The 25,544-nt window shown below is 40.2% G+C and overlaps 1 protein-coding gene across 2 annotated transcripts in view; it reads left to right on the forward strand.

Annotated features, from left to right (window-relative positions):
- The window catches only part of marchf5 (membrane-associated ring finger (C3HC4) 5), a 107,132-nt gene that overhangs the window by 30,488 nt on the left and 51,100 nt on the right, over positions 1 to 25,544 (forward strand). For both annotated transcript variants that reach the window (XR_009446980.1, XM_059653121.1), the window contains exon 2: positions 13,314 to 13,516. Coding sequence is in view for 1 of the 2 variants with exons in the window: in XM_059653121.1 (XP_059509104.1) it covers positions 13,314 to 13,516 (203 nt within the window). In the remaining variant the exon portion in view is untranslated. The remainder of the gene's footprint in view (positions 1 to 13,313; positions 13,517 to 25,544) is intronic.

The raw sequence follows: 25,544 nt of genomic DNA on the forward strand, positions 1-25,544 counted from the left end.
CTGGAGTACATTCTGCATCCTAGCTTCCTCCAGGTAGTGATTGACATTGGGGGATTCTAATTAATCAACCAAGGTAAAGGTGATCGCTGATAATCGGCGGAAGGCTCTTTTTTTTGGCCCATGTTTGACCTGATGTCATGAGACATCACTGGTTCTGGGCTCTGGGAAAGTGGCGGGTACGAGTGCCACAAATCAAGGGCTATGGGGAGAGTGCAGGGAAGTGGAGTTGAAATGCCCATCAGCCATGATTAAATGGCAGAGTGGACTTGATGGGCCAAATGGCCTTACTTCCACTCCTATGTCTTATGGTCTTATGATTCTGAGAATGACTAAGTCTGTTGTCTGTGAAACAATTTTCACAAATCTTGGCACTAGGCCCCAGACGTTGATACAGATGACTTTTCAGTGCCGACAGAGCTTTCACAGTTAGCAGTGTCCACGTCAGTTCCAGGTAGTCTTATCAGTTTCATTTTTTTTTTTGTTTTGAGATTTTTAATGGTTAATATTGCTGTGTGAAATGGCCTGGAAAGCTAGGGGGCAGTTAAAAGTCAACAGTTTCACTTTCTGAAAGGACTTGAGTGAACCGGATGGAATTTTCCAACAATCAGTAATGGTTTAGTGATTATCATTAGACTCTGAATTACAGATTTTTATTTAATTCAAATTCCTCCATGGTTGGTATCACATGTGGGCCTCCAGATTATTAGTCCTATGACCTATGCTGTTAGCCTATCATCTCCCCCACTGAACAACATTTGGACTGATTAGAAAGAGTTATTATGATTTAGGGTAGATCATTCTCAACAAACCAAATTAATTTTTTTAGGGAAAGTAATTCTAGATATAGACTGAGTATTACTATGAAACCCATTAATATATGGCCTGCAAGTAGGTTGTTATGTAAATTTGAGAGTTTATGGAACAGATTGCAAATTATTGACCTGTAATTAGGTAAACTAATTAGTCTAATCCTTAACTGGAAGAAGGTGACTAGTGGTGTCCATATAGATTTTTGCTGCAACCTCAACTTTTCAACAATGCTTTTGAAGAACTTGGTACATGGCGGAAAGCCTCAAAGGCAAGTTTTTCATTGACACAAAGATTGGTGATGCAATAAATAGCGCAGATGGCAGTATAAATTACCAACAGCGAGTCATAAATTGTCATTCTAATTGCTAATTTCAAAATGGAGGACTTCAGTCTGTCAAATCATTCTATTAAGAGTTTTTCTGCTGTGAAGTGGCAGCCTTGACTTGCTGAGTTTAATTCATATTAATGATATCAATGCAATAATCTCTATGTTCTGAGAGGTTAAGAGTAAACTGTGGTCCCTTTCAGACTTGCTATAAAGCAACATAAATTATTAGAAGTTTTGTGGTGGTTTTATAACTTGCATGTCTCTCTTCCTTTTTTTGCAAATTGCTGGAGAGGGTTTCTTTATTTTTAGATGCCAAATAGGATGCTGAGGAGAACTGACGTTCTGTTAAAAGAAAGTCAGTCTGTGGCAATTTTAAGAGCAAATGAGTTAGCAGTGTAGGTACTTCTCCTATTCTTGGAGTGACTTACAGTGGGTGCCGCAACTCATTCTGATGCAGCAAGGAGAAGGGAAGTTGCTGACAAGCTGGGAGGAATGTGGCACTTATTCTATAGGACTGTATATCTGCTGAGAGCACAGTGTAACATCTAAAATAAGGCACTTGCAATTGAGTTTACTAGTTAATAAGGTGCATCAGACTGAAGAGTTACTCCCTTATTAGAGAGAGAGAGAGAGAGAGAGAGAGATGACTGCTGGTGGCTTAACCTGAAGGTTACCAGGCCTTGGACACAAGGAAAGGTTGAGAAAGAGAGCCCATCATAGTAACCACTGACTTGGTGTGGGAATTGAACCTACACTGTTGACATCATGCTAAGTTGCAAACTGACTGTCCATCCAACTGAGCTAACCAATCTCTTTGTTATTAGCTAATAGGGAAGTATGTTTTCTATAACTTGGTACATTGGCTTAATTCACGTGTTGATTTAAGTCTGTTACATTCAAATTCAAAATATAAAATCTCCTGAATTTTTCATTAGCCACAACTTATTTCATTTTAGATGTATCTATCTCTATGCAGATGATTGCAGCGGTATTACTGTAAATAGGGAGAATTCTAAGTTAGCTGTTTTCAGGAATCCTTTCACACCCAAGTTTAGAAATCGGGCAGGGACAGAGCTTGGTGAGAGCTGTGACATCCAAAAATGTGTATTTTTTTGTGCTGGAATAATTTAGATGAAATACAGTTCTTGTTTACGAAATGTGCCTCCAAAGTAATCTGATGGTTGTTGAAATGTAACCACCTAGCCTTATACAAAAAGTGCTTTGAGAATTCCATTTTATTTGTTGGATCTCACCATAAATTAGAGCCTTTGACCTAATTAGTTTGTTTTCTGGTCATTGTTCAGAGAGAGCACGGTAGTGTGGCCAAGTCAGCAGTTGCATGCATTTTGTTATTCAGGTGAGATAAGGTTGAGTCTGGTATATGAATCATTCCGACAGACTTTTATAAAAGGTTTTAAAAAATTAAATCATAGCAAATGTATGACAGCTTTTGTGGAAGAACAATAGTGAGACAAGTCTTAATTAATATGATTTTAGACATCATTACTTTGGGTTTTAGGCCTTTCAACTTAACCCCATTAGGTTTAACGCACTTTAAGAATTAAAGTTAGGTTGTCAAGAAAAGTAATTTGATACAGGTACTCCTTAAAACTCTCTTGTCTCTCCTATCTTTTTGATATTTGTAAGAGATAATGGCTTCTAAGCAATTTTTAAAAATCACTTTGGACTTGGCAATTACAAATATTGAGGAAATGAGATTTTTGATTAATTTAAAAAGTTATTTTCGTCTGGAATCTTTTGTGGTCAATTGAAGAACTTGTCATGTTGGACAATTGAATTTTATATTTGTAAAAAGTACTTTAAAATTGCATTTTAAATTTAATGCTCATGTTTAACATTTAAAATTGATGTATTTGTTGAAATCTTACTGATTTTTTTTTTTCGCAACCTGGCGTTAGAAGAGAAATCATGAAGTGTTAATGTAATGTAATGTTTCAGTAAGTTTCTGAAATCCCTATCATTTTGCAACTTTCTTTCATTTAAACCAGGAGTACTGTACACTTTTTTTTTCCAATTTTAATCTAACTCCCTGTAGTAGAAATGGGTTCATTTGAAGTAGTTTTCAGAGCTGAAGGGAATTGCATGAAGCTTCATTCAGCTTAAATCTTGGCCTCCACAGCCTTCTGCAGCAGTGACTCACACAGATTCACCATCTTTTGGCTGAAGAAACTCATCATCACCTCCGCTGTAAAGGGTAGTTCCTTCACTCAATGGCTGTATCTTCAGGTCCAACTAGTAGAAACCTCTAACGCCTACTCAATTCAGACTTCTTAGTATTCTGTAAGTTTCAATGAGGTCCTCCCTTGTCCTTCTAAACTGCGTCGAGTTCAGACCCTGAGTTTGTAACAGTTCCATATATGACAAGCCCTTCATCCTGGGGTCATTCTTGTAAATCTTCTCTAGACTCCTTCCAACACCAGGACTTGGATCCTTTCTTAGATATTTTGATGGGATTGTACTATAGACCTCCCAATAGTGAGAAATTGAGAAACAAATATCTAGGAAGATCTCTGATATATGTAAGCATATTGTTGTAATAATGGGGGATTTTAAATTTCCAAACTTTGTCTGGACTACTACAATGTTAAAGATTTGGATGTTTGCCGAATTTGTCAAATGAGCTGAGGAAAAATTTCGATAATATGTGGATGCTCCTACTAGAAAAAGAGTAAATCCAGACTTCTTTTGGCCACTGAGGCAGTAGACGTTATTTATTTGGAATTTAGTAAAGCCTTTGAACAAGGTTCCGCATTGTAGACTAATTAGTAAAGTTTAGATCACATGGGATTCAGGGTGAACTTGCTAATTGGTTTAACAGCAGAAAGTAAAGAGGAATGGTGGAGGGTGTTTTTCGGACTGGAGGCCTGTGACCAGTGATGTTCCACAGAAATCAGTTCTGGGTCCTCTTTTTGTTTTATATAAATGATTTGGATGAGAATGTCAAAGGCATGGTTAGTAAGTTTGTGGATGACACCAAAATTGGTGGCATTGTAAACAGTGAAGAAGGTTTTCTAAGATTTCAAAGGGATCTTGATCAAATGAGTCAGTGGGCTGAAAAATGACAGATGGAATTCAATCTTGATAAATGCAAGGTTTTGCATTTTGGTGCTCCAATCAAGGGCTTCTACAATTAATGGTAGGACCATGGGTAGTGTTGTAGAGCAAAGAGATCTAGGGCTGCAGGTACATAATTCTTTAAAGTTTGCATCACTTGTAGACAGGATGGGTAAAATGTATTTTGGCACACTTGCCTTCATTGCTCACTCCTTTTGAGTATAGGATTTGGGACATTATGTTGAGATCATACAGGACATTGGTAAGGCCTCTCTGGAATACTGTGTCTAGTTCTGGTTGCCCTGTTGTAGGAAGGATATCATCAAGCTGGAGAAAGTTCTGAAAAGATTTACCAGAATGTTGTGGGTATGCAAGTTTTGAGTTATAAGGAAAGGCTGGATAGGGTGGGAGTATTTTTCACTGGAACGTGAGAAGTTGATAGATTACAAAATAATGAGAGGTAGTTGTTTTTTCCCTAAGTTGTGGAATTTCAAGACTAGGGGGTGCATTTTTCAGGTAAGAGGAGAGAAACTTAAAACAGACATAAGAAGAGGCAAATTTTGTTTTTTACACAGAGGGTGGTTTGCGTATGGAATGAACTACTTGATGAAGTGGTGGATGCAGGTACAGTTACAGCATTTAAAAGACATTTGGTTGGATAAACGCTTTTTTTAAAAAAATAGTTCTTGCCCCTCATAACTCTTCAGATTCCCGTCACCGTAAACGCATGCCCCCAAATAGAATCCCTGCAGTGTGGAAACAGGCCATTTGGCCCAACAGGTTCACACAGATTCTCCAAAGATCATCTCACCCAGACTCATCACCCTATTCTATCCCTTTATTTTCCATGGCTAATCCACCCAACTTGCATGTCTTTGGACTGTGGGAGGAAACTGGAGCACCCAGAGGAAACCCACACAGACCCAGGGAGAATGTGCAAACTCCATGCAGTCGCCTGACGCCGGAATTGAACCCGGATCCCGAGCACTGTGAGGCAGCAGTGCTAGCCACTGATCTGAAAGAGCTGACAGTCCCACTAGGGTTGGGGGGAGGAGAGAGAGGACGTGATAACAGAATGTAACAAGAAAAGCAAAAAAGAAAGGGAGGAAATGGGAGTTGGTTCACAATTTGAAGGCATTGAACTCCATATTAAATCAAGAAGGCTGTAAAGTGCCTAGTCTAAGGATGAGATTGTGTTCCTCCAGTTTGCACTGTGATTCACTAGAATATTGCAGCATACCAAGGACAGACAAATGGGCAAGCGAGCAGGATACTGTGTATTAAAATGACCGGGTATGGGAAGGCCAAGGTCATGCTTGTGCACAAACTGGAGGTGTTCCGCAATGTGGTCACCTCAGTCTACGTTTGGTTTCTCCATTTGTAGAGTAGGCTGCATTGGGCGTAGCAAATACAATGTACAGGATTGGAGGAGGTTCAGGTGAAATGCTACTTCACCTGGAAAGACTGTTTCAGCCCTTGGATGGTGAGCAGGGAAGAGGTGAAGGGACGGGTGTTGCACCTTCTGCAGTTACGTGGGAACTTGTTGAGGGAAGTAGGTGGTATAGGGTGTCCCAGAAGGAACAATCCCTGTGAAATGCAGTCAGAGGATTGAGGGGAAGAGGTGTTTGGTGGTGGCGTTCTGCTGGAGTTGCCTGAAGTGGTAGAGAATGATCCTTTTGAATGTTGCGGCTGCTGGGTCGTAGAGTGAGGACAAAGAGATCCTGATCACAGAATGAAGTGAAGGGGCAAGGGCAGAAGCACAGGTGATAGGTTAGATGTGGTTGAAGGCCCTGCTAACCACAATGGGTGGGAAATCACAGTCATGGAAGAAGCAATTCATATCAGCAGCATTGTTTTTGAAGGTAGCATCATCAGAACAGGTATGACATAGGCAAAGGAACTGGGAGAATGGAGTGGAGTCCTTGCAGGATGTGGGGTATGACGAGTTGTCATGAAAGTAGCTGTGAGAGTTTGTGGCTTTGTAGTGGATAGTTTATACCCCAAAATGGAGATGGAGGAGTCCAGGAAAGGACAGGAAGGTTCAGGAATAGATGATGTGAAAGTTACAGTGAGAATTGGAGGCAGAACGCACACATTTTTCAAGGTGCTGGCAGGAGCATGAAGCAGTACCAAAGCAATGGTTGATGTACTGAAGAAAGAGTGGGAAGGGGCCAGTGTAGGACTGGAACAAGGATTGTTCCACATACCCCACAAAGAAGCAGGCAGGTGCCCATAGCTGTCAGTCCTTTGACTTGACAGAAGTGAGGTGAATTAAAAGAGAAATTGTTCATTGAGAGAGCAAGTTCAGCCAGGTGGAGAAGAGTAGTGGGGGATGGGGATTGTTCAGGCGTCTGGTTGAGGAAGAAGCTGAGAGCTCGCAGACCGTCCTGGTGGAGAATGGAGGGATAGAGGGATTGGACTCCACAGTGAATGTGAAGCATTTAGGGCCTGGGAACTGGAAATTGTCAGAATGGTGGAGAGCATGAGAGGAATCGCAAATGTAGGTGGGCAGAGTGTGGACAAGTGGAGAGAGAATGTTGTCAAGGGAGGATGAAAAGAGCTCTTGGGACAGGAACAGGCTGCTACGATGGGCCTACTGGGGTGGTCTGGTTTATGGCTTTTGGGAAGGAGGTAGATGTGGGCTCTCTGGGGTTTGGAGACTACAGGGTTGGAGACAATGGGAGGAAGATCACCTGGAGGTAATGAGGTCAGTGACCGTTCTGCCAACAATGGCTTGATGCTTGAATGTGGCATCATGGTCCAGGGGCAGTAGGAAGAAGTGTCTGAGAATTGATGTTGAGCCTCCGCAAGATAATGGTCAGTATGCCAGACTACAACAGCACCACCTTTGTCAGCTGGTTTGATAACAGAGTTAGAGTTGGACCTAAGAGAGCAAGGTATGGCAATTTTAGAAAGGGACAGTTTCATGTGTAATGCCACTACCATCTGATTCCAGCTTCTCTCTCAAACTGCAGGGTGAATTCTGTCACAATATGGTCAATGGCCCCTGGAGATACCTTCATTTTAAGCTCCCTGATCAAATCAGTCTCATTACAGATCAGCAAATCGAGAATTGCCTGTTCCCGAGAGGGCTTGACTGCAAGCTGTTTCAAAAAAAGCATCTCTTGACATTCCACAAATTCTTTTTTGGGATCTGCTATCAACCAGATTTTCTCAGTTCACCTGCCTGTTGAAGTCTCTCATGATTATAATAGTGCCTTTCTTACATGCTTTTTCTAACCCCGTTTTAATTTTTGCTCCACAGCCTGACTACTGCTAGATCTGTACACAACTCCCATCAAGGTCTTTGTTGTTTTTTAAACCTTTTTTTGTAGTTGCTCAACTCCAGCCACACAGACTTTTTGCATTCTGATTCGATATCACTCCTTGTATCAAATTTAATTTTACGAATAAGGCAAGCTGTCTCCCTCTGTCCATCTGCCTCTCTATCAATAGGACATGTAAAGTTGGATGTTTAGTGCCCAACCCTGATTTTGCAACCACGTGATCAGTCTCTGATACACACAACATCAAACCTGTCAATTTCAGTCTGTACTACAAGTTTATTGTTTTGTACACTACATGGATTTAGGCACAACACCATCAGTCCGTATTGACTGGTTCCCCTCTCCTAGTTGTTTCCTTGCCTGCTGTGCCTGAGGTTGGATTCCTGAGCCTTTCCATGCAGTGTCCTATTACTTGTTCTGAAACTTTAATAACCTCTGCTGAGCCCTTCTCAACCTCCCTTTTTTTTAACTTTTTCCATAATATTTGTTCAACTGAACCCACACCTCTATTTATTTTAAACCCCCTACTCACAGCCCTAGTTGTGATTTTCCAGGACTCTGGTCCCAGTATAAATAAGGTGGATCCCATCCCACCAGAACAGCTCCCTCCTTCCCTGATATTGGTGCCACACTGTCATTGATTCAGACCCGTTTCTCCTACACCCGTCCCAGAGCCTTGCGTTTATCTCTAATCGTGTGGAACATATGTCAATTACTTTGTCGCTCAGGTTGTAATCTGGACATGATTACTTTTTTGAACCTGCTTTTTAATTTAGCCCTGAACTGCTCATATTCCTCAGCAGAACCTCTTTTCTCATTCTACCTATATCATTAGTACCGACATAGACCATGATAATGCGTGCAAGTTGTGGGTTAAATTCCTCCGGAGACTTGTGCACAGCGTCTGGGTATTTCTTTCATTTTGAGGTGAATTGGATATCATTGGTTAGACCAGCACATGCTATGCATCTGTATCTTCCCTCAAGGCTGTAGTGAGCAGCTTTCTTGAGCCACTACAATCTAACACATTGCTGTTAGAAAAGGAGTTCCATGATCTTGTAACAACAATATAGTTCCAAATCAGGATAGTGTGGAGCTTTAAATGAAGCTTTCAGATAGTTCTATTCCCGAGTATCTGCAGAGATATTGCACATGTGGCAGAGGTCATCGGGTTCGGATGGTCCTGTCTGAGGATCCTTGCTAAGTTGTTACACTGCATCTTTAGGTGGTACACACTGGCTGCCACTATGCATTGGTAGTTGAGGGACTGAATGTTAAAGGTATTAGGTGGATTGCCAATCAATGTTGACTTTAACAAAGCAGAGCTAAGGACTGTGCTGCTGAAGGTGCTGACTTTTGAATGAAACATAAAACCGAAATTTTGTCTGCCTTTGTCATGACAGTTGGCTTGCCATATCCAAGACTGGAAAAGAACTTCTCCCTACTGCCTTGGTCAGTATGTATTCATTAATTTCATAGCTTAAGAAACAGGTTATTTGATCCTTAACCCATTACTGTTTTAGGAAGCTTCGGTGCATTTTGATTGTTTTATTCCGTTGATACAAAAGAGTCTACACTTCCAAAACCTGACTATAACATAATTTGAGGCAAACTGATGTCATCAGGAAAATGCTGCATTGTTATTTTTCTTTTGAAAATTACAAACATACACCCTTTGTCATAGTAACTGCAAATGTACATTTTAAGTGTAATTGGCTGTCTTAAATGGATTGACAATGAAGGTGTAGAGGCATTTCAGAGGGACTGTGGCGATGTACTGTTGTGCAGTGCATCATTTGCAATTAAAATAGAAAAACTGAACTGAACAGGTCGGGTAGCTTTATTTAGGAAACATTTTCTCATCAAAAGACTTTTGGTTATGTAGAATGGACTCTCTCTCCACAGAAACTACTTGACCGGCTCTGTATATTCAGCATTTGTTTTAATTTCTGATTTCCAGTATCCATTTTACCTCTGTACATGGCAATTTCTTCAGTGCAGCTGCATTTGGGAAAAGGAAGATAACCTTGCTAAATTGTTAAAAGGAATCATATTACCAAGGCTGCTTGGCATTGCAGCACTTGAATACTCCACTTACGTATTGTGGCATTGTTGGATGGTTGATCATATGGTTCTCCTTGTTTACGTTGAAGTAGAAGGGCGCCTGAGGGAGTAGTTTCTTGGCAGATGCAGAGGATGTCATTTTTGACTTGTTAACATGCAAAAGAATATTCAGTGTATTACGTGTTTTATCAATTCTATACTCATTCCTCATTTTTGATCAACAAAAAAATGCTTATAATGTGACCTCATTATAATTCATATTTTAAATACACATGTTTTAAAAGGTTGCTTTCTAATAATTACTTTAAAAATGTCTAGCTACCAAGTGAATTTAGATTTACACCATTGTCCTGCAAAATAAGGTTAGACGCACTGTCAAAATGCTGTCTTTTCCCTATTGTGTTTTAAGCACACGAGCAAAATACGTCAGGGATATTGATTCTGCTTTTTGTGGACTCATCAAGGGAGGAGGCTAGAGTTACCATAAGAAATGAAGCTTTGTTTCCACAAGAGGTTTCACCTAGCGGGTTTTTCCTGTTTCAGTTTGTTATCTGAGTACTGACCTAATTCACTGCTCTATCAAGGTTATGTTTTATTCAATACAAGAAAATGGAAAATTTGGCAAGAAGCACAGTGGTTATGTTGAAGGGTGCCATGCAGAGAGCACTAATGAGCTTTGAAGATAATAAAATGTGAGGCTGGATGAACACAGCAGGCCAAGCAGCATCTCAGGAGCACAAAAGCTGACGTTTCGGGCCTAGACCCTTCATCAGAGAGGGGTATGTGGGGAGGGAACTGGAATAAATAGGGAGAGAGGGGGAGGCGGACCGAAGATGGAGAGTAAAGAAGATAGGTGGAGAGGGTGTAGGTGGGGAGGTAGGGAGGGGATAGGTCAGTCCAGGGAAGACGGACAGGTCAAGGAGGTGGGATGAGGTTAGTAGGTAGATGGGGGTGCGGCTTGGGGTGGGAGGAAGGGATGGGTGAGAGGAAGAACCGGTTAGGGAGGCAGAGACAGGTTGGACTGGTTTTGGGATGCAGTGGGTGGGGGGGAAGAGCTGGGCTGGTTGTGTGGTGCAGTGGGGGACCGCTTTGCAGAACACCTCCGCTCAGTTCGCAACAAACAACTGCACCTCCCAGTCGCAAACCATTTCCACTCCCCCTCCCATTCTCTTGATGACATGTCCATCATGGGCCTCCTGCACTGCCACAATGATGCCACCCGAAGGTTGCAGGAACAGCAACTCATATTCCGCCTGGGAACCCTGCAGCCATATGGTATCAATGTGGACTTCACCAGTTTCAAAATCTCCCCTTCCCCTACTGCATCCCTAAACCAGCCCAGTGCATCCCCTCCCCCCACTGCACCACACAACCAGCCCAGCTCTTCCCCCCCACCCACTGCATCCCAAAACCAGTCCAACCTGTCTCTGCCTCCCTAACCGGTTCTTCCTCTCACCCATCCCTTCCTCCCACCCCAAGCCGCACCCCCATCTACCTACTAACCTCATCCCACCTCCTTGACCTGTCCGTCTTCCCTGGACTGACCTATCCCCTCCCTACCTCCCCACCTACACCCTCTCCACCTATCTTCTTTACTCTCCATCTTCGGTCCGCCTCCCCCTCTCTCCCTATTTATTCCAGTTCCCTCCCCACATCCCCCTCTCTGATGAAGGGTCTAGGCCCGAAACGTCAGCTTTTGTGCTCCTGAGATGCTGCTTGGCCTGCTGTGTTCATCCAGCCTCACATTTTATTATCTTGGAATCTCCAGCATCTGCAGTTCCCATTATCTCTGATACTAATGAGCTTTGTCTGTCTTTCTGCCTCCCTAAATCCTAACTGGACAGAAAGCAAAGATAAGCAGTAAAAAAAAATCAGTTTTCTGATTTCTAATTCAGAACTGTTTATGAATATAATTGCTTGTAGTTTAATTCATTTATAAAGTGTGATTTAATTCCAAACTCTCAATGTTCCAGGGTGTTGACAAGTGAAAAACTTTCTTCATGACCAGCTGTCCCTGGATGTCATCTACTCAAAGTTGTACATTTCTGTCACAGATCTTCAGGTTAACTCTCAACCCACAGATCTGAAATGAGGATTTATCCTTTTCCTACTGTAACTGCGCTGCTTCATTCATTTAAAGTATTGGAACTCAATGTGGTACAACTTGATGGCCAGGTTGTTGCCATTTTACATAATTGGTAGCAAGCTTCTTCTAGTTACTAATGTCAATACCACCTGCTTCAAGGTAAATTTTAGATTGCCTTTGAACATTTCCTTTTTCCTCCTTTTGGATCATTCATCATGGAAAATTGAGAAAACAGCACTTGAAGATGGTTTTTGGCCGTATGGAGTGACAGTCTATCAAAGTTGATCATGGAGTTTGGCATGCGTATTTGTGGATTTGGCTTCAGGAAGGACATCAGCATTTGTTTAACTGTCTGCATGTTGGGTCTGGAGGATGTGGCAGAGGCATTACTAGATGTAGATTCTTGAGTTTTCATGTTACTGACCAATAGTACAGGTCTCACTGCAGTACATGTGCAAGCGACAGCTGCTGTGTACAGCAAGTCTCTTGTTGACTAGCGGATGCCTTTATTCTTTAAAAGCTGCCTGGCGTGACTTGTAGAAGGTTTAACTATGCAGTTGCTGCCGTGTTGGATCCTCTCGATGTTGTCTTTTTCAGAGAGATGGCTGTCAGGCTATGGGAAACACTTAACATTTTAGTGTCTCTCTTTCACCATGTATGAGAAGAATATTTGGCTGGCACGATTTGGGCTGGTGAGTTTTGATAGCATTCAAGAGCAGGCTGAATTTGCCTGTAGAATTGTAGAGTCAAGAGGGGCTTGCAAAGGTATTGAAGATCGTAGAGTCCCTACAGTGTGGAAGCAGGCCATTCAGCCCATCAGAGGATCGGTGTGTGACTTGAAGAGCATCCCATTCGGGCTGTCACCCCTGCCCTCTCCCTTTTTTACTCCTGCATTTCCCACTGCTAACCCACCTCGCCTAGGCGAGGTATCCTTGGACACTGGACAATTTAGCTTGGCCAATCCACCTTGCTTTCTACATTTTTCTTGTATTTATCTAGCAATAAAGAACAGTCAAAGGTTCCTCTCGAGAGTTTAAAGTCACAGTGTCTCTGGGCAGATCTCATCAGTCACAGGAATGAGGTCATTTAGGAGAACACCTATCAGGGTTTCCCCGACTATAAATGAAAGTGATCAATTACTTTCCACGGATTGATTGATTGATTGATTTCTCTCCCATCCTGAAGGTAGTTCCGTTCCTTACCTTTGGCTGAGATGGGGCCACTGTGCTCTGTTATACAGGGTTCAGATCAGGAGCAGCACGTTGACATGTGATATTTGTCCTTGCCCCTTCCACTGGGGTCACAGACTTTGTTCTTTCTATCTGTTTATCAACCAACAGTAGCTGGATCATTTTATGCAACATTTTAAAATTCTCTATTTTTTTTGGAAAACCTATTTGCTGAACATTACAATGTACTGTTTCTGACACATTTGGACATTGGGCAACCCCATAGTTTAAACAATAACAGATCACAAATCTAGTACTCAGCAATATTCAGAAAAATCTTATAGGAGAGAAAAAAAAGTCTAAAACTTTATGACCAAGCGTTTGCAGTATGAATAATCACTTCAAACTGTCACAGTTAACACTGTTTTAGTGCTGGTAGGATTGAATACTTTGGTTTAGTGATGTTTTAGTCTTGGATTTTCTTTTCATTTTAGGAGTTGTTGGGTGTGTTTTGCTACTGATGAAGATGATCGGACAGCCGAATGGGTGCGGCCTTGCCGGTGCAGAGGATCCACCAAATGGGTTCACCAAGCTTGTCTACAACGATGGGTCGATGAAAAGCAAAGGGGCAACAGTACAGCCAGAGTGGCATGTCCACAATGTAATGCTGAATACTTAATTGTCTTTCCAAAATTGGGTAAGATTAATAAAGCACAGATTAATTAGTTTTTGTCTATGATTTTGAGGTTATGTCTTTTTTAAAGTAGTAAATTCTGGAAATAGTCAACAGGTTTTAGTGTTTGTGGAGAGAGAAAGAGTTAATACTCAAGGCCTGTTTATTTTATTGTTTATCAGATCTGCACAAGTATGACTCTAAACTGGCCTTTTGAAATGAATAGGCAAATATATGACTAATATGTTGCTGTCGCAAAATGTGTGTTACTAACTCTAATGTCCACTCTCTGCACATTACTGACTCTGTCTGTAAGGCATTATAGACTCAAAATAAAAACAGGTATTACTGGTAACACTCAAGAAATTGGGCAACAGGTGTGGGGTGATAATTCAGATTTAAGTCATTAAATATTATTAAGGTTGGAAGGATGAAAAAATGCCTAGGAGACTGATCAAATTAAATCTAATTCCTTTTTTATCTTGTGTTGAAGAAAGGACTTCCTTGTTCAAAATTTGTTTTTTACCACTACCCTTCATGCTTTTTGCTTCCATTGATACAATTCCACAAACCCCATTATCACCTTTTTAGTCTCATTTTTCATATGATAAGCTTCAGTAGAAAAGGTTGCCACCCACAGCATCTTCGTAAATTTCTTCATGTTATAGCTTGACTGTATTCGGAGAAACAAAATAATAGTGTCTCAGATTCTCAGCCTTTGTTGCTGTCTTCAAGTCTTTTTGTCCTCTCCCTCACCTGATTTCATCACATCCTGCGTTCTGTTTGACCTCTTCCCTCTCTAAAGCTCCCTTGAGTGAGGTGTCGTTTGAATGCAAGGTCATTGTGGCTGTAGAGTATTCATTTATTGACATTGAAAGATGATTGTGTTTTACAGTGAAACAGAAACCTGCTAATAATCTATCCAAAGTAGTGCTTTTTAAACTCTTCTGGAATATTACATTCAATTGCTGATGCCCTCAACCACTAAAGGACTAGGTCTCATCTATACGAACAAAAACAGTACGATCATTGCAGAAACTGTATTCTTTCAGTAGAGAACAATAGCTCTAAGACACTTGATTAATAGTGAAGAAAGCAATAATTCAGAAACTGGAGACCAGAAATCTTACAAAGTGTGCTGTAAACACAAGCAAGGCTGCATCATTAATTAGAAGATATTTACTTTTGAAATTTTTTAAAATGCTGTATTCAAAAATTTAGATTCTGGACATTGCTATAAGCTGGGTTTCTCTTTTGGGTTGTATCAGGCCTCACATGCAAACAACTGTCACTTACTCATGAACAAATCTACTTTTCCTTCGATATTTGACCACTTGCTGAAAATAAAGCTTAATTTGCTGTTATAACAAGTGTAGAGTTGGATGAACACAGCAGGCCGAGCAGGAAGGCTGACGTTTCAGGCCTAGACCCTTCTTCGGAAATTTCTTAAGAAATTTGCTGTTATATATTTTTCAACCTGATAATTTAGAATTAAGTATGTCAGCTAATCTGCGTACTGCCCTATGGCAGTGTCTCCTGACGAGGCCAGTCAGTTCCCTCCTACTTGTCAGATTCCATATAGTGATAACAAGGTGTAGAGCTGGATGAACACAGTGGGCCGAGCAGGAAGGCTGACGTTTCGGGCTTAGACCCTCCATCAGCCTTCCTGCTCCTAAGATGCTGCTTGGCCTGCTGTGTTCATCCAGCTCTACACCTTGTCGTCTCAGATTCTCCAGCATCTGCTGTTCCTGTTATCTCTGATTCCATATAGTTCTATTTTTCTGCTACCTTTCCTAACCCCTCGATGTTCTGTGCTCTCAGACCTTATGTTCAGAGTTCAGACTGAGTCTTATAGGCCTTGAGTTAAATAAGGAAATTCTGAATATTGTAATCAGCCTTTCTACCAACACCACTTCATTGAAGCAGTTCGATTCTTTTCCTTGGCCACTGTCTACAGTTGAGTGGATTAGTTTGCAGTAAGGCAAATTCAAAAATAACACTTAACATTAGCCATAAAAGACTGTAATCTGTTTCTGCTTGATATCGAAGTTAGGTTTTTTTTGATACAATACAATGGCTTTAAGAGGTGTATTTTGTCCCTGGTTTTAATTACTAAGAGAGGCTGAGACAGGTGCAATGCAGTCTGCTCAAAGCCAGTCAGGTGAACAGCTTGTGATGCCTTGGGTTTTTCTAAAGATGGCAATAGAAGCAGCCTAAATGAGTGAGGTCAAACTCCAACAGAACGAGGATTTTTAGTTTAACTTTCAGTCGCTGTTGGGGCTGTAAAAGCTCCCACAAAAGATAATGAGAGGCATAGATAGAGTTGATAGCCAGAGACTATTTCCCAGGGCAGAAATGGCTAACACGAGGGGTCATAGTTTTAAGTTGGTTGGTGGGAAGTATAGAGGGGATGTCAGAGGCCGGTTCTTTACACAGAGAGTTGTGAGAGCATGGAATGCGTTGCCAGCAGCAGTTGTGGAAGCAAAGTCATTGGGGTCATTTAAGAGACTGCTGGACATGCATATGGTCACAGAAATTTGAGGGTGCAGACATGAGGATCAATGGTCGGCACAACATTGTGGGCTGAAGGGCCTGTTCTGTGCTGTACTGTTCTATGTTCTATGTTCTATATTCAGGGGAAAATAGGTAGGGATGGACAACAAACACTGGTTTACTCATAATGCCACACACACAAGAAATGAAGATGACGGAAAAATTGGGTAAAATACTTTTACATATCCAGTCAAAGTTTACACCAATAACACTCATCTTACCTTGATGCTTTTCTTTTTAACTAAAAACTACTGATTAAACCATGGAAAATAATTTGAAAAACACAGCAACTACAATTCTTTTGAGGTTGTCATACTAATAACTGATGCTTTTTGGCCAAGAGAGAGGCTGATTTGAATTGCTTGATGGAATATTGGAGAATTATAATATTACTCCGAGTAACTTTCCTTTCCAGTAGTGCTCCTGGTGGGAATTTATTTTTTAAAGTTTGTACTCGAGCCACCTCATGCTTCAATCTTTTCCACTGCTGACTTGTTGTATTTATACCTTCACCATCAAAAATACCTAGGCAAGTACTTTTTTGTACTTGTGGAATTTACTGTTTTTTAAGTCCAACTCCCTTGATATTGATTTGTCTTCTCTCATCTCTCCTCCACCCCCCCCGCCATATTTCCTCATTGTCAACTCAATTATAGTGCTTTAATTAGGCTCACTACTTTGTTATTACCAGTTCATTGCACTTTCTTTTTGAGCATTCTCCTATTAAACGTCAATGTCCATTTGTGGTGGTATTATTTAAGCAGCCTTCCTGGGTTATCATGTGATTTGTGTTCAAGGTTCAATGTTCATAGTACAGGCAGTTGACCAACCTGACACAAATATTCTTGTTTACCATCAGTTTGATTCTATAGTTGCACAGAAACTCAATCTCGAATGCATCTTTTGCAATTACTGCCTTTTATAATTAATTTAATTCTTTTATTTATCTTTTGTTAAACTGCCCAGGTGAATAATTTGGCTTTTTTTTATTAGAGCCATAGATGTTTACAGCACTGTTATTGGCAACTTATTATCAGTGCAAAACTTGGTTCGCAACATTAGTCCCTCCCTGTAATCCCGTGTCTCCCTCTGTTTGTTTCGCGTATTCATTTATTTGTCTGCAAAACAGTGCGATGGCGTTTGCCTATATCGCTCCCATGCATCTGCAGCACAGACCTAAGCTTTCCTCAGAAGTTGGCTTTCTTCATACAACCTTGATATCTAACTTGCGATCTTTATTTACGAGTTGGCAGATTCTCTGCCTTAAGTATCTCTTCCTTTCTTATTTTCTGTCAGCACTGTATTATTGATTTTTTTTTTGTTTTTAAAAAATCACTTTTGTAGTCACTTTTTCCTATTCGTTTTAGGCCTGATCAATAACCCATCCGGACTTTTTCAGAAGAATTTGAAGACCTTGTTGAAAGATTGGGTGATCAAACCTGTTGGTGTTTTATTCCTCTCCTGCACTTTGTCCTTTTCCGATCTTACTACTGTTTGTTTTGCAAAAGGATCCTTCATCCAAAGTCTTTGCTTGTATTTGGGGATCCTTGGGCATTGAACGTGTTTTGACTAATTTTCTGTTTTTTGATTCAATGGTGAGGGTAACTGTAGTTCCATCACAATCTATCCATGTGACACTTGCTATCACAAATTGGCAATGAAATGTGGGACTTGCCCAATGTTGTTTCTCAAGTGGGTAGGGTAATCATACAAGGCCATGAAGGAAGCCGAAAATTTGTTGGTATGTTAATGCTAAGGGTGTTAATGGAAGATAACAGTAAAACACACCATCTACATGTAACAATTATGTTCTTCAGTTGATTTTTCAAGCAAATTTTTGAATTTTAAAGATCTATTTTGCCATCATTTCTTATTATAACAATTATTTAAGTAATATTTAGGTATATTTCACTCCAGTTAATGTAATATCAGAAGTGGATTTGTCATAGCCTCTTTTTTATAAACAAGCTATAACTATACAAAATGCAAATTCCTTCACCTAAGTAGAAAACTGTCCTTGAAATCAGTAAATACAGGTAAATGTTTTGCTACTGCAGGTTAATCTAATAGCTGTATCTGCAAATGGACTGACAACTTCCTTTTTAATTTAGTAGTTGTGCTGCTTTAATCAGTTCAATCCTTGATGATTTTCATTATGTCTAACCTTCATAAAACACATCACAAAACTTTGGTAGGAAAAAGTGAAAATTAACCTGCAGACTCCAAAATCATTATTTTAGCCATTCACAAACTTAACTAAAGAGCTGTCTTTTTTAAATTATATTTAAAAATCACTTTTTATAATGTAATTTTCAGCTGTTTGCCGAAGGTAGGTGTTTGAAATTTCGAATAAGGTTCAGAGGATTGTGAATTAATTATACATGTTTTTACATATTTTTGTAAATGTGCCTTTCTGTAAGGTTCCTTCCACAATGTTTGGTGTTGCATAATATCCAGAAGATGAAAAGAAAGTAATTTTTGTTAATAGCAGTATTGTTCAAATCCAATTGTGCTCTTTTCCCCCTTGCTTCCCTTGTTCTCACGAGATCGGAATAGCACTTATTGGGAAATAATAGACGCTTTCATACTCAAAACAGATGTAGAGCACAGCTGAAATTGCTTTGCAGTTCGTATTCTAAATCTTGTGTTTTAGTTGTATCTATATGCACCCAAAATATTGATAATTCATTGGTTTGGTTGTGCTTTGAAGGCTGTAAAACCTCATTGTTCCACTGTCCAAACCAGCTTTTCAAGAACATAATTTTCAAGGTCAAAGTTACAGGGTTTAGTTCTATAAATACCTCAATTGTGTTTGCTTCAGGCAAATCATTGTATGACTTGTAAAGGTGATAATTACAGTTGTTCCATTAAGTTACTTATTGGGAATTCATTTAGTATCCACATTTTCATTAATCATTCCAATAAAATGCTTCCATAATAACGGTGGATCATATACTAAAAGCAAAGGTACCCAGAAGTTGGAGATTTGAGAGTGTTTTTTCCTGAAGAAAATCATGATACTTCTCGTATTTTGTTTCTCTCAGGCAATAGCATATTTAAATACTTGAGCTTTTGAGATTTCCTCTCAAAAAGCCTTTATTTTTCTCTGCACTTTTCTAGTTGTAGTCAAAACTTGGTTGTTTCAGTCCACTCTTGGCTGATGTTCAACCTTACCATCCACAAACCTGAGGTCATCCAAAGCATGTTGCCCGTACAACAAGTTGCTCAAAACTAACACACTCCTCACCCTTGTTTTGACATGCTACATTGAGTTCTGGTTAAGCACTACTTGATGTTAAAACCCCTCTTCCTCCAGCCCTAAATTTGTGGGCACCTGAAAATTCCCAGTTTTAATTTCTACATTATTGACCGCTGCTCTTGCAGCTGTGAACACCAAAGCTCTGGAATTGTCTCCATTAACCTTTTCAGTTTGCTATACTTTGTAAGATTTTAAGATCCTCTTTTAATTTTGAAAGCTTTCAGTTAGTTGCTGTAACATTCTCTTTTTGTAGTTCAGTATCCAGTTGAATTCATCCAGTTTTTGTTCCTGGGAAAAACCTTTGGAGGTTGAGAATGAAAGGTGCTATAATAAATACAGACAATTGTGATCGATATTGATAACCAGACGAGAACTTAAGTTTGGGTTGGAGTTGGCTTGATTTTAAGTTTTTTTTTGTTGTTGAATGCTTTCACATGTTCGGTTAATGCATGCAAGCAGTCCAGGCAAAGGGGAGCTGTCTGTAGACAGGATCCTTTTACATTTCAAACTAACATCACATTTCTGGCCCACTTACTAATATATTCAATCCACTAGATGAGTGGAGATACTTGAATGATATTATTTGGTATTTTGGAAATTGAGTAGAGTAGAAGATCTTTGCACCAGGAGTGATTCAAAATATTCTGTTATGATGTCCAGTAAATAGATTTATTCCATCACCTGGCTTCAGTTTAGGGGACGATTGCGTAGTCCTCCTATGCGAATGTTAGAGACCTGTGATAATGCTGCAAAGAATTTAGCTCAAATCCCAACTAAGTAGTTGGGCGAATTTGGATTCCATTAATTCATTTCTTCTTAAAAACTTGAGTTAAAAAAAACTATTCCTATAGTCATTATTTTGAAACTACTGGGTTTTTGCAAAATCTCATCTGACTTGTTACAGATTTTTCCTTGAAATTATTTTTCCTTACTCAGAAACCAACTACTCAACAAATCCAGATTTAGGTCCGCCCACAGGCTTGCATGGTTGCTACTGTATCAAAACTTTAATCTCAACGGTATTGGGACCAAGCAATCCATCTAATCAACATGCCAGCCACCTGAGCTGTCATTCTCTCTATTGCCAGTGCACAAGGACAACAGTATGGAAAACCAGCAAGATAAAGTTGAGCAGAAGTTTACCAAATCATCTTAGGAAACCTCAAACTCTGTCACTCAGAAGAATAAGGACAGCAGATAATGGGTACACAACCTTTTTTTCCAATTTCTCTCCAAGTCCGAAATGCCATCCTGTCTTGGAGGTAAGTTGCTGTCACTGAATCAAAAACCTGAAACTTCTTCCCTAGCAACATTGTAATGTAACAAAAGTCTACAAAATCATAAGGGATATAGACAGGGTGGATAGCAAGAAGCTTTTTGTCAGAGTGGGGGACTCAATTACTAGGGGTCATGAGTTCAAAGTGAGAGGAGGAAAGTTGAAGGGAGATATGCGTGGAAAGCTCTTTACGCAGAGGGTGGTGGGTGCCTGGAACGTGTTGCCAGCGGAGTGGTAGACGCAGACACGTTAGTGTCTTTTAAGATATATCTGGACAGGTACATGGATGGGCGGGGAGCAAACGGACACAAACCCTTCGAAAATAGATGACAGGTGAGACAGAAGATCTCGATCAGCGCAGGCTTGGAGGGCCGAAGGGGCCTGTTCCTGTGCTGTAGTTTTCTTTGTTCCCTTTGTTCTTTGTTAACTCTGCATGGACTGCAGTGGCTCAACAGATGGATCACCACACTTTCTTATGGCAAAAAGGGATGGACAGTAAATGTTGACCTTCTTTCCGTTGAGTCTCACATCCGATGAATAATTTTGCTGTCAATCTTTTGGCAATGATAAGGAGCCAAGATAGTTAAATCCTTAAGAGATCAATTTGTCGACCAATGAAAATGATCTGCTAACATACTTGATCTTTTCAAGCTTTTCTGTTTTTAAAGAAAATTTTATTTGGAAAAGTAAATGGAGGTCTTGGATACAATAAGAAGTGTTTAGATGCATACATGGTGACGCCAAAGCATTCAAGGCTATGGACCAAATGCTGGAAAATGGGATTAAAATAGTTCGTTGTTTTTCACTGATACAGTTGCCTAGTTGTTAATCCAGAGACCCAGGAATGTTCTGTGGACCCAGCTTCCAATCCTGCCATGGCAGATGATAGAATTTGAATTCAGTTATTAAAAAATCTGTAATCTAGAGTCTAATGATCATGAATCTATTGTCGATTTGTCAAGAAAAACCCATTTGGTTTACTCATGTACCGCAAGGGTCGGTGTTGCGTCCACTGCTGTTTGTCATTTTTATAAATGACCTGGATGAGGGCGTAGAAGGATGGGTTAGTAAATTTGCAGACGACACTAAGGTCGGTGGAGTTGTGGATAGTGACGAAGGATGCTGTAGGTTGCAGAGAGACATAGACAAGCTGCAGAGCTGGGCTGAGAGGTGGCAAATGGAGTTTAATGCAAACAAGTGTGAGGTGATGCACTTTGGTAGGAGTAACCTGCAGGCAAAGTAAAGGGCTAATGGTAAGATTCTTAGCAGTGTAGATGAGCAGAGAGATCTCGGTGACCACGTACACAGATCCTTGAAAGTTGCCACCCAGGTTGACAGGGCTGTTAAGAAGGCATACAGTGTTTTAGCTTTTATTAATAGAGGGATCGAGTTCTGGAACCAAGAGGTTATGGTGAAGCTGTACAAAACTCTGGTGCGGCCGCACTTGGAGTATTGCGTACAGTTCTGGTCACCGCATTATAAGAAGGATGTGGAAGCTTTGGAAAGGGTGCAGAGGAGATTTACTAGGATGTTGCCTGGTATGGAGGGAAGGCCTTACAAGGAAAGGCTGAGGGACTTGAGTCTGTTTTCATTAGAGAGAAGAAGGTTGAGAGGTCACTTAACTGAAACATACAAAATAATCAGAGGGTTAGATAGGGTGGATAGGGAGAGCCTTTTTCCTAGGATGGTGACGGCAAGCACGAGGGGATATAGCTTTAAATTGAGGGGTGAAAGATATAGGACAGATGTCAGAGGTAGTTTCTTTACTCGGAGAGTAGTAAGGGAATGGAACGCTTTGCCTGCAACGGTAGTAGATTCGCCAACTTTAGGTACATTTAAGTCGTCATTGGATAAGCATATGGACGTAAATGGAATAGTGTAGGTTAGATGGGCTTGAGATCGGTATGACAGGTCGGCACAACATCGAGGACCAAAGGGCCTGTACTGTGCTGTAATGTTCTATGCCCTTTTAGGGAAAGAGACCGCAGCCCTAACATGGTCCGGCCTACATGTGACTCCAGATTCATAGCATTTAGGGATGGGCAATAAATGCTGGCCAAGCCAATGATGCCCTTTATCCTGTAAATGATTAATCAAAATAAAGTGTGGACTCAGTGGGTCAATGGGCCTCTTTTTCTGTGCTTTAGACCTCTGATTCTTTAGACTTCTTGTATTACATGTACTTTCTGTGATTAGCACTTTTTCTAGTCACGCATTACCCATCTCTGTCAGCCACTACTCCAGAAAACAATACATCCTTGAACCAAAAGCAAAACAATGGGACTTTGTTAGTTACTACATTAAACCAGAAACTCTGAAAGCACTTTTTAATCTAACTGGTTCTTCACTCTTCCCAACCCCTGCCCAAGAAAAAAAACTAAAATAAGTGAGCAGTTATAGCTTTATTTAGGTAATAGTGGGACTTGAATTGAGCACTAAATGGGCATATAGAGTGTCTTGATGAATGGAATATGACTTTTTTTTCCCACTTTTGAGGCACCATTCACTAAGTTGTAATCAAACTCCGCTTGCCTCTGATTTATAAAGAATGTGCTCAATTTAAAAATGGTCCTGGTTGAAATCATCTTCTGCTTCAAAAGGAAACAATTATTTATTGTTCAGCTAAATTGGAAACTTACTTGAACTTAAAATAGAATGATATCTTCATACTTAGATATTTTTTGCTGTTCAGCTCTTTGAAATTTTATTTAAGTCTACCAATATTTTGTTGACAAAGAATAGCATATCTGTTGAAGTGTGCCCTAATTGACTGCAAAATACCTGCAGCCCCTGGAAACACTTCGGTCGCGATGATAGTGTGAAATTTGTTACAGGATCTAGACCAGCAGAGATCCAGATTCAGACCTGTTGCAAGGAGCCTTTTTGACTTGACTGTAAATATTAAGAGCCCTGAAAGTTGGTTTCATATCTTAGACTGACATACTACAAAACTAGCATAAGGGGATGTGGTGGAGTGGTACAGAACATCCCCTTTCTTCTTCAAATGTAGCCTGCACTTGAGCAACTAACAGACAGAGGTCAGATGCTGAAGAGTTGACATTGGCCTGCTTCTTTCTTTCTCTGCCTCTGTCTCCCACCACCCCATTTTGCACAGGGCTTGTTGATTGTCTTTCCCTGCTTCATCTTTGGTCACAATGTTGAACGTTAATCTCTTAAATTAGTCAAAAATACATAGTCTGTTTATTTTATAAGAAAATGTAAGAGTACATGGAATTTTGATATGGGGAGGTTGGGTCTCTTGTCTATATTTTGACAAGGCTCTGGAGAGGTAGGTGATCCAGGTTACTGACAACCAGAGGACATTTCAACCATCACTTAACCTGTTTAAATAATTTGATATAGTTTTGTTTGCCACCATGTCACAGTAGTTTTCCGCCTCTGCAGCTCACCGCCTCCTCCCGTTGATGCTTTGTGTCTCTTTGTTATTATACTCTTTATTCGAGTAATAAAGGTAAAAGCAAGAACGGAATGAAAGGGGAGTGAGTTTGCAAGTAAGAGATAGGAAGGGAGGTAGAGAGGGGCATTGTGAGTGGAAATTGAAGAGTAATGTTAGTAGTAAAGTGGTAAAGCAGATAAAAGGAACCGATCAAGTAACACAAGGTCAAAGTGGAAGGAAATTTCATGGGCAAGGAAAAATGGAGAGAAAAGAGGACAAATAATGGGAGCAAAGAGAAGCATCACTATTTGGAAGGGAAGTTGGAGAATAGTCTGCAGTCTCCTGAACACTTCTCACTGCACCAGTCATCAGTTGAGAACAGAAAAAAACTAATGATGAAAGCAGAAGAAGGAAGTAATAACCATTCAAAGCAGAGATTAATAGAAACATGAGGCAGCAAAAAATAAAAGTGAAGATTAAATAATGATGCCACCATAAAATGGTGTTCAGCTACAGTTCAAGTACACAGGATTCTCATTAGTCATGCGTAAATTTAGCGCACTGAATTTTACCTAAAATCCAGCCCAAATTCCTTGGCTTGTTGTAAGTTCTTGAGATGCAGATGTAACTGGCAAAATCAGCATCTGTTGTTCACCCATTTGACCTTGTAATGGTACTGGTGGCCCCTATTCCTGAGCCACAACTATCTAAATCAACAATGTTGAATCAGTAAAGCTCAAAAAAGTTCCTGTACAACTCAGCACATCTAATTTTAACATCTGAATGCTTAATTGCCCTGTCTAGACATTTCAGTCCCGAACAAAAATACAGACACATATATAAAAACAATAAACTTTGCTCACACTGAGTTAAAAATACAATACATCCCTTAAGTAGAATTACCAAGGTTGTTATATCTCAAGCTTGATATCCAAGTAATAATAATGTGTAAAGCTGATTTTCTGTTTTAAAAACATAAATTTGCTCAAATATTCAAACTGCTTTATCACACTATGACATATTCTACTTAATCATATTTTTCCATCACCCTCTGACCATGACCATAATTGCTAAATCCCGCACAGAATGCATGAGCTGTGACAACACATTGGGAAATTTTTTTTGTTTGTATGGCTTGGATAAATTTTAGTCTTTTTTTAAAAACCCATCCGCGCACACAGAAACACTCTCCCAACGTCTCCATCTGCTTCAATGAGCAGTCAGTGCTTAGAGTCTGCACTAAAGTGGATGGAATCTCATGCATCAGACAACTACACAAAACATACAAAGACAAAAAAAAGCTAGCACTTCAACTGGCAAATTGGAAAGTCTGGACCATACATTGGATTGACAAATGTATTACAGCTGGTCAATAACACATACCACACCTGTAATTGATATGGTACGTGGACGTACAGGTTCCACTCGTAAGAAAGTGGTCAGCTAAACAAAGCTAGCTCCTAGCAACGAGCTGCAGTGGTGTAAAAGGGTCATTGGGAGTGGTTGCCAGAGGTTATGTCAATAGTTTTGGATATTTTTAAATCCATCTATTCAGACATGCCTTGAC

Source organism: Stegostoma tigrinum, chromosome 20 (genome assembly GCF_030684315.1).
Source record: "Stegostoma tigrinum isolate sSteTig4 chromosome 20, sSteTig4.hap1, whole genome shotgun sequence".
Taxonomy (NCBI): Eukaryota; Metazoa; Chordata; class Chondrichthyes; order Orectolobiformes; family Stegostomatidae; genus Stegostoma; species Stegostoma tigrinum.